The following is an 8,648-nucleotide window of genomic DNA, read 5'->3' on the forward strand; positions in this document are numbered from 1 at the left end:
ATAGTTAATATATTTTATATTTAAATGATTATATAATAGGTATCACTATATATTTTCTTTGTAATGTGTGAAATCAAAATTAATTAATAGTCTTCATCAATTCTTTAGTGAAGGCATATGTAAGTATTTTTGTGTCAGAAATATAATTTTATTAAGGCTATATATGTCTTATGATATTTTGTCTGAAAATTTGAATTAAATTCTTTAATTATATTAAAATTAAGAAATTTAAAATTTTAATTTTTTTAAAAACCTAAAATTTGAATTTTAAAACCTAAAAGAAATGGCAGAAATTTAAAATAAAATAAAATAATTGACCTTAATAAAATATGGAGTTGGTGAAGACTCCATATGGTGGGGGCCCACTCTACGCTATTGCTTTCCATTTACTTTGTGTTGACTAAATAGAGCAGTGCCAAAGCGATCCTTCCTGGAAGGCGAATAATCGAGAATTGCACCTTTTTCCATGTAATTTTGTTAATATATAATTCCAATTCACATGAGTTTGTGGACTAAATGCTAATCGTTTCATGTTGTCCATTAGAAATATGTTCCTTCCTAGAAGAATATTATGGTGTTTCTGGCCATCTTCATCCTCTTTCTTTTTTTCATTCTTCCTTTACTTCTTCATTTGTTCATAAATTTCTTGTATCAGACTTTTTAGTTTACCCAAATATTCATCTCTAATATTATTTTGCTCTCTGTAGCTTGTTCAAAGTCACTTGCACAAGGCCCTTCTTGGATAATTTTTATAATTCATCTTGAATTTTGTTATATATTTCACTTTCGTCTCTTAATTTTAATTTATTAATAAAAAATCCTTAAAGATTAATTTTGTTTCACTAAAATTCCTTTAACCTGCTATATAAACCTGAGATAGTAGGTTTTTAAAATGGAAAAAATGAAATTATCTTTTTACAACTTATCCTTTCACATTCAACCAAAAAAAAAAAAAATCAGCCATTTCAAAAATTACTTGGACCTTATTATAAAAATATCAATACCATCATAATGATTTATTTTCTTTAAAATAAAAGAATTTATCCATCAATGAAAAGTACTGAAACTATATTTATAGATATCATATACTATAGTTTAGAGTACATTTTTAATTTAAAAATTTACTATACTGAAACTATATTTATAGATATCATACTATAGTTTAGAGTAAATTTTTAATTTAAAAATTCACTATTACATATTAGAGGAATTTTCTTAAACAAAATTAAAATTTAAGAATTTTTTAATAAAAAATTTAAAATTAAAAAACAAAAATAAAATATGGGGCAAAATTCAAATACAACTATAAAAATTACCCCTTAAACGTACTTTGTTGACTAAATGCTAGTCATTCCTTTTTGTCCATTAGTAATATGTTCCTTCCTAGAAGAATATTATGGTGTTTCTGGCCATCTTCATCCTCTTTCTTTTTTTCATTCTTCCTTTATTTCTTCATTTGTTCATAAATTTCTTGTATCAGACTAGATTACCCAAATATTCATCTCTAGTATTTTGCTTTCTCTACCTTCTTCAAACTCAGTTATCATGGCTTCTACATCTTCATCAGCCCCTCCCTGCAAGTATGATGTTTTTATTAGTTTTAGAGGCAAAGATACCCGTTATGGTATTCTCTCCCATCTCTTTGAAGCTTTGCAGCGAAAGCAAATCAATGCCTTCTTGGATGAAGAACTTCGTAAAGGAGAAGAGATCTCACCGGCTCTCTTGAAAATAATCCAAGAATCCAGTGTCTCAATAGTCATTTTCTCTGAAAATTATGCAGATTCTGCATGGTGCTTGGATGAGCTTGTTGAGATACTTAAATGCAGGGAAGAATCAGGACAAATAGTCCTACCAGTTTTTTACAAAGTAGATCCCACTGAGGTTCAAGACCTGACAGGGAATTTCGGGAAGGCACTTGCTATGCATGGAGAAAAAGGCAATTCACAGAAGGTGGACAGCTGGAAGCGTGCTTTGATGGAAGTAAGCAACTTTGCAGGATGGGATTTACAGGAAATCAAGTAAGTATATTACTTTTTAATTACTCTTTACTGTAGTTTTTCTAGTTTTCAATTTAAGGGAAGGGAATCAAAATTTAGAAATTTTTAACTGAGTACATTAATCTTAACACAAAGCACCAATTCAAACATAGACAAGACTTATACGGAAAACATAGTAATTATATATTATCTTACTTAGAAGTGTAAGTCTACCATTACTTACTAGTGTTTGTTGTTCACATGTGACTAGATATGAGGCCAAATTGGTTGAGGGAATTGTCAATGATGTTCTGAAAAAATTTAGTGATATGTCTAAAGGTGATGATTCTTATGATCTCAACTTGATTGGAATTAAACTGCGTGTGGAAGAAGTGGAACGGTTGTTAAATGAGAAGCAGATTGTTGGAATTTGGGGGATGGGAGGCATTGGTAAAACAACTATTGCACAAGAAGTACTTCATCGAAACAAGAATAAATTTGATGGTCATTGTTTCGTTGAAAATGTTAGGAAAACAATGACAAAGCAATCATCAAATTCAAGTATGAGTCAAAATCATTCAACAATTATTAAGGGACAAACATGTAGATAGTTTGAATTATTCTACTAGGAGAAGGCTTAAGAGTAAGAAGGTATTGATTGTTTTTGATGATGTAGAGGATCGAAACCATTTAAAAGATTTAGCAGGAGAGTGTGATTTGTATGGTGAGGGAAGTAGAATCATCATAACTAGTAGAAATTCACTTGGTTTATCAGAAGAAGGCATATATGAGGTTGAGAAGTTAATTGATTCTCAAGGTCTGGAACTCTTTATCTTAAATTACTTCGAGCAAAATCGTCCCCAAGGAAGAATATAAGGAGCTATCAAAGAAGGCCACAATCTATGCCGAGGCAATCCACTAGCTCTTAAAGTTTTGGGATCTCATTTATTTCGGAGGACGATAGAAGAATGGGAAAGCGAATTGGAAAAATTGAAAGGCAAATCTCTTAAAAAAATTGAAGATGTTTTGAAAAGAAGTTATGATGGGCTAGAAAAGAATGAACATGAAATATTTCTTGACATTGCATGTTTCTTCAAAGGTGAAAATAAAGATCATGTCAAGAGAAAATTAAAAGCATTTGGTTTCTATCCAGAAAGTGGAATACCTCGTCTAATTGAGAAGTCTCTGATAACTATTTCAAACAATAGGGTAGATATGCATGACTTGCTAGAGCAAATGGGCAAGGATATTGTTAATGAGGAATGCAAACAGCCTGGCGGACGCAGCAGGTTGTGGTATTATGAAGATATTGATCATGTATTGACAACAGAGACGGTAAGGACCAAATTAATCAATGAAGCTTTGATCATTATCATATTTGAATTTTGTAAGAATTGTAGATCTCGTGACGAGTTAAGTATTAATCAATAATCCTTTTTGCTGTTATTTTACTAGGGAACCGAAAATGTTGAGGCCATATCGTTTTGGCCGGGTGAGAGAGGTATTTTGAAGCTAAGTGCCACGGCCTTTGCGAAGATGTGCAATCTTAGATTCATCGAAGTATGTGCAATGCCGAACAAAGTGCTCCTTCCTGAGAACTTTGAATTTTGTGCACAAGCACTAAGATGTCTTTACTGGGATTATTATCCTCTAGAATCTTTGCCATTAAATTTTTGGCCAAAGAATCTTGTAGAACTTCACATGCCTTCTAGCAATCTCATACAACTGTGGAATGGAGGAGATAAGGTACAATTTATATATTTTAGCTATATTTTATAAAGTTAATTTGTATCTTCTAATTTATTGATATTTTTCTATTTAATTACAGCCTCTTAGAAGTTTGAAATTGATGGACCTTAGCGACTCTCGTAACCTGATCAGGATTCCGGACTTGTCAAGTATTGCCCCAAATCTCGAGTTTTTATATTTAAATGGCTGTAAGAGTTTGGTTAAAATTCCCTCTCTTCAAAATCTAAGTAATCTTGTAGAACTTCGAATGCGTGGGAGCAAACTCATACAACTGTGGAATGGAGGAGATAAGGTACAGTTTATAAATTTTAGATACATTTTATAGAAGTTAATTTGTATCTTCTAATTTATTGATATTTTTCTATTTAATTACAGCCTCTTGGAAGTTTGAAATTGATGGACCTTAGCGACTCTTGTAACCTGATCAGGATTCCGGACTTGTCAAGTATTGCCCCAAATCTCGAGTTTTTATATTTAAATGGCTGTAAGAGTTTGGTTGAAATTCCCTCTCTTCAAAATCTAAGTAATCTTGTAGAACTTCGAATGCGTGGGAGCAAACTCATACAACTGTGGAATGGAGGAGATAAGGTACAGTTTATAAATTTTAGATACATTTTATAGAAGTTAATTTGTATCTTCTAATTTATTGATATTTTTCTATTTAATTACAGCCTCTTGGAAATTTGAAATTAATGGACCTCAGCTACTCTAATGACCTGATCACGATTCCGAACCTGTCTAGTATTGTCCCAAATCTCGAGTTTCTATATTTGAAAGGATGTTGGAGTTTGGTTGAAATTCCCTCTCTTCAAAATCTGAGCAAGCTTACTGAACTTTATTTAACTGGATCCAATAAAATCAAAGATTGTCCAGAGATTCCGTGTCAACTTGTCATATTGTCCTTGGATCGGTGTACAGCACTCGAGAGTCTTCCAAGCAGCATTGGCAATTTGAAACGTCTTGAAGAACTTCATCTAGCTGAATGTTCAAGACTCGTGACTATTCCAAGCAGCATAGGCGAGTTGAAATGTCTTGAAAAGTTATTTCTCCCGAATTGCTCAAATTTAGCAAGTCTTCCTGAAAGCATCAAACAACTTTCGAAGTTGAAACGGCTTAATTTAAGAAGTTGCGAGAGACTTAAAAGTTTACCAGGGCTTCCATCATGCTTAGAATTATTACGTGCAAATGATTGCCGCTCTCTGGAATCTGCATCAATTTCTTTCAATTTCTTAGAACATGATGATGAAAATGAAGAAGCAGATAGAAGTGAACATGAAAATGAAGAAGCACATAAAAGTGAATCTGAAGATTGCAAATTTCTTAATTTTAGTAGTTGCGTCAAATTGAATAAGAAAGTAATGGAGGATGTTTTTGAAGCGCACCTGTTGGGTCAGAAAGTTACATTATTGATGGCAGGAGGTGAAGTGCCAGAAAGGATGAGGTATAAGAATAAAGGATCCTCGCTTTCCTTCAAACTTGACCTTCGTCACTTAATTGCCTTCTCTTTCTGCGTTGTTCTTCGTCCCAGCCGTTTTATTCATTTTCCTCGATTTGAAGTGGATTTCATATGGGAATCTGGAAATAGGCAGGAACGTAAAGCGTTCAACTTATATAGCGATAAGGTCGTTGCGAATTGGAATGCAGGTCCGTATAGTTCGGACTCATCACACATGTTGCTTTCATTCAATGGATTGAGGACACGTTTTGATGAAGAGTGTTTCGTTAAGGCCTCATTTTGCTTCATCGATAACCATCTCTGGCCGGAAATTATGGAGTGTGGGGTCCATCCTATATATCGTAGAGATAAAAGGAGAAGCAGAAATGAAAAGCATCAAGATGACTAGGAATGCCAATCACTTCTTCAAATATTGGAAGAAAAATCGAAGAGAAGAAGAATAAATAATGAGGAGGAAGCTTCTTCTTCTTCTTCACTCGATCGAAATCTCTCTCTATCTCTTCCTGCTTCCTCTTAACCAAACCCCACTCACTTTCACAACAGGTATAACTCATATCTAGTTTGCCGTTACTTTTTAGCATTCTTAATTGCTTTACTCTTACAAATAACTGCAATCTTTTGCAGCTCTATCATCTGCCGCTCTATTGTCATTTGAGAGAGGGAAGACTATACAGGAGAATAATTAAGCTCAAATCAGGGGAAAAACAACAGGTGAAATGATAAATAGTATCTTCGTTATATGTAATGTGAACAATATTACAATATAATATGTTGTTATGTGAACATATAATCTATTCTGTCATCCACATTACAACATTAGCTTCCAAATCTAACGATTGACTGAAACTGAACCCCACTTCACTTCCAAATCAACTAAGATACACATTGCAAATAAACTACAACTCTCTAACCTGAAGAACAAATAGCCTTTATAATTATAACAGGCTCATAATTCACAGCAGTCATTCAATTTTAGTTAAAGTGTCTAGGCAAGACTTAAGGTTTAGTTGTTGTTGTATCTAGGCAAGATCCCTAACATTGCACAGCAAAATTCATAGAATTCAGCTGCTAGTCCAAACTGATAACAATAAGATCATGATTTTAACAATAGCAAATTTTAGGGAATAAATGCATCTTCTCAGAAGATGCAATGGTCAAACCTGAATTGTTGACAAAACTATAAGGCTAGTTTTCGAGAGTGAACTTGCAGAAACTCACCATTTTCGTGTATCTCCATTTGCAAAGTTGCAGGCTTATTGTTCTTTTTAGTGTGTAGAGATTTCTCTCGATTTTCATAGAAATTGAAGTCATCTAACATTATGAGGTCTTAGCTGAATAACTCTTAAATATATTCAGCATTTCCAAACCTTGCTAAAGTCCAATCTGAAAATTATTATAACAAATCGTGTCAATCCAACCTTTAATATATTCAACAAGAACAGAGGCCACCATGCACAAGTTTCTATTCTAGCAGCATCTTTTGCCAGATATATTGAAATATCAAGCCTAAATTGTATAGTACAACCACTGAAAATAACAGAAAAATGGCAACATACTCGGCTAAGTTGAGTTTTTAATGCAGGGGAACCATATGCACAGCATATTGCAGAAGACTTCCACAAATAGAAGCTGTTGTGTAAGAGAACAGGTCTTTTCTCAAAACCACGAACTTCAAAAATAGAGAGTAGTTTTTTTTTTTTTTTTTTTGAGGTTAACAAGAACTTAAAAATATTTCTGCTCCATTCCCAACATGACAAGGTCAGGTATAACAAATATTCATTGTAAAGCAGTACTACCATGAAGTAAACACAATTTTCGACAATCAATATGTATTTAGTTCTAGCCATATTTCTTAAAATATAATATAACAAATTAGAAGATGTAAATGTAGAGCAGACTGGTTTTCACAACAGAAACATTAGAAGACAATTGAGTTCTAAAGCAAAGGAGATACCTCTTGAGTGTCTCTGCTATAAGTTACAGGCCGCCTACCATTATTTTCAAGATCTCTGTTCTGCTTCATGGAATGCTGCATCTAACTTCTTATTGCCATTTGGAGTGCTTGCCCATACATCATATTTAATGCTCTTATGAATGTCATCTTCATTGTAAGATTTGATAACATAGAACTTAGCATCTGCGTACTTCGTTTCAAATTCTGGTTTGTTATACTGATCTCTTTGTACAGTGATTCCCAAGTCTTCCTTGACAGCAGTCTCCAGAGAAGGAAATTTGTTAGAGCCCCTAGGACCAGAAGTTAGTTCATTTGAGGTTTCAAAATCACTGTTTTTATAGAATCTGTCTCCAGATTTATTTCTATCATTTCCATTCCATATCCTTCCGTTCTGTTTATAGTTCATAGGACAATTATGCGGGAATGGACCATGTTTTTGGATAGAAAAAGGAGGCAAATTTCCTACAGGATGGTATCCTTTCGAGAGACCTGCTGAGAAATCAGAACCCAATGCAGACACCTGTAACAAAAAAAGTTAAATCAGCAAAAACACTCAAAACTGAAGACTAGTGATGACCAACAAGCACAACAAACTTCAAAATCAATTCTTTTTGGGAAAGTTTAAAGATATAGACATAAAAAGTAAGAATATTTCATACCTTGTTTAAAGGTCTGATTGCTTGTGTATTTGTAGACTTAGAGGATTTGCCAGCAGTATTGTCATTAGACTTCATAGAGTTAAAACCACTGGACTTGGCAAAAGTAGAAGCTGATCCATATTTTCCATTTTGAGAACCAGTATTGCCATTTGAGACATCACTAAAATATACTGAATCCCATGAATAGCAAGGCATGGCTTCTGATCCATAGAAAACAGGATGTGGAAGGTATCCAGGGGAAGAAAAATATGCTTTACTCTTACAAATACCTGCAATCTTTTGCAGCTCTATCATCTGCCGCTCTATTGTCATTTGAGAGAGGGAAGACTATACAGGAGAATAATTAAGCTCAAATCAGGGGAAAAACAACAGGTGAAATGATAAATAGTATCTCCGTTATATGTAATGTGAACAATATTACAATATAATATGTTGTTATGTGAACATATAATCTATTCTGTCATCCACATTACAACATTAGCTTCCAAATCTAACGATTGACTGAAACTGAACCCCACTTCACTTCCAAATCAACTAAGATACACATTGCAAATAAACTACAACTCTTTAACCTGAAGAATAAATAGCCTTTATAATTATAACAGGCTTATAATGGAAAGCTAAAACAATGATAAAATAAGGAAGAGGAACAACAACATCACATCAGAGGAAAACCCCTCCAGTAGAATAAACATTGTAAATAACTAAAAAAGCTCTAAAATGCCTATGGTGTGGGAACAACGGGAATTGAATTTTCTATTGGCTTCTTTACATAATTACTCTTTTGATTGTAGTCGTGGAGAAAGAGAGATTCTTCGTTACATTGATAAGAGTCATGGGATTAGTAGTTCTCT

The 8,648-nt window shown here is 33.4% G+C and overlaps 2 protein-coding genes across 2 annotated transcripts; one reads left to right on the forward strand and one right to left on the reverse strand.

Annotated features, from left to right (window-relative positions):
* Window positions 1-1,472: 1,472 nt before the first annotated feature.
* LOC110661600 (disease resistance protein RUN1) lies at window positions 1,473-5,701 on the forward strand. Its single transcript, XM_058134298.1, has 8 exons — window positions 1,473-2,018; window positions 2,248-2,537; window positions 2,584-2,793; window positions 3,076-3,353; window positions 3,432-3,722; window positions 3,805-4,017; window positions 4,101-4,313; window positions 4,397-5,701. Exons 1-8 carry the CDS (start codon window positions 1,546-1,548, stop codon window positions 5,567-5,569), a joined length of 3,141 nt encoding a protein of 1,046 aa, XP_057990281.1. The 5' UTR covers window positions 1,473-1,545; the 3' UTR covers window positions 5,570-5,701.
* Window positions 5,702-7,181: 1,480 nt separating this feature from the next.
* LOC110646271 (YTH domain-containing protein ECT4-like) lies at window positions 7,182-8,088 on the reverse strand. The gene is made up of 2 exons (XM_021799669.2): window positions 7,795-8,088; window positions 7,182-7,655 (listed from the first exon to the last, which is right to left on the reverse strand). The coding sequence occupies exons 1-2, from the start codon at window positions 8,086-8,088 to the stop codon at window positions 7,182-7,184; spliced, it is 768 nt and encodes a 255-aa protein (XP_021655361.2).
* Between the last annotated feature and the right edge of the window lie 560 nt (window positions 8,089-8,648).

This window comes from Hevea brasiliensis, chromosome 14, assembly GCF_030052815.1.
Source record: "Hevea brasiliensis isolate MT/VB/25A 57/8 chromosome 14, ASM3005281v1, whole genome shotgun sequence".
NCBI classification, from domain to species: Eukaryota; Viridiplantae; Streptophyta; class Magnoliopsida; order Malpighiales; family Euphorbiaceae; genus Hevea; species Hevea brasiliensis.

What these genes read in the sequence shown, in the direction of transcription:
- LOC110661600 (XM_058134298.1), top strand. Translation starts at nt 1,546, where the DNA reads ATGGCTTCTACATCTTCATCAGCCCCTCCCTGCAAGTATGATGTTTTT. An exon ending in GAAGTTAATTGATTCTCAAG is followed by an intron (nt 2,794 to 3,075) that starts GTCTGGAACTCT and finishes GTTTCTTCAAAG; the next exon opens with GTGAAAATAAAGATCATGTC. An exon ending in TGTGGAATGGAGGAGATAAG is followed by an intron (nt 4,018 to 4,100) that starts GTACAGTTTATA and finishes ATTTAATTACAG; the next exon opens with CCTCTTGGAAGTTTGAAATT.
- LOC110646271 (XM_021799669.2), bottom strand. Translation starts at nt 8,088, where the DNA reads ATGATAGAGCTGCAAAAGATTGCAGGTATTTGTAAGAGTAAAGCATAT. An exon ending in CAATCAGACCTTTAAACAAG is followed by an intron (nt 7,656 to 7,794) that starts GTATGAAATATT and finishes TTTTTGTTACAG; the next exon opens with GTGTCTGCATTGGGTTCTGA.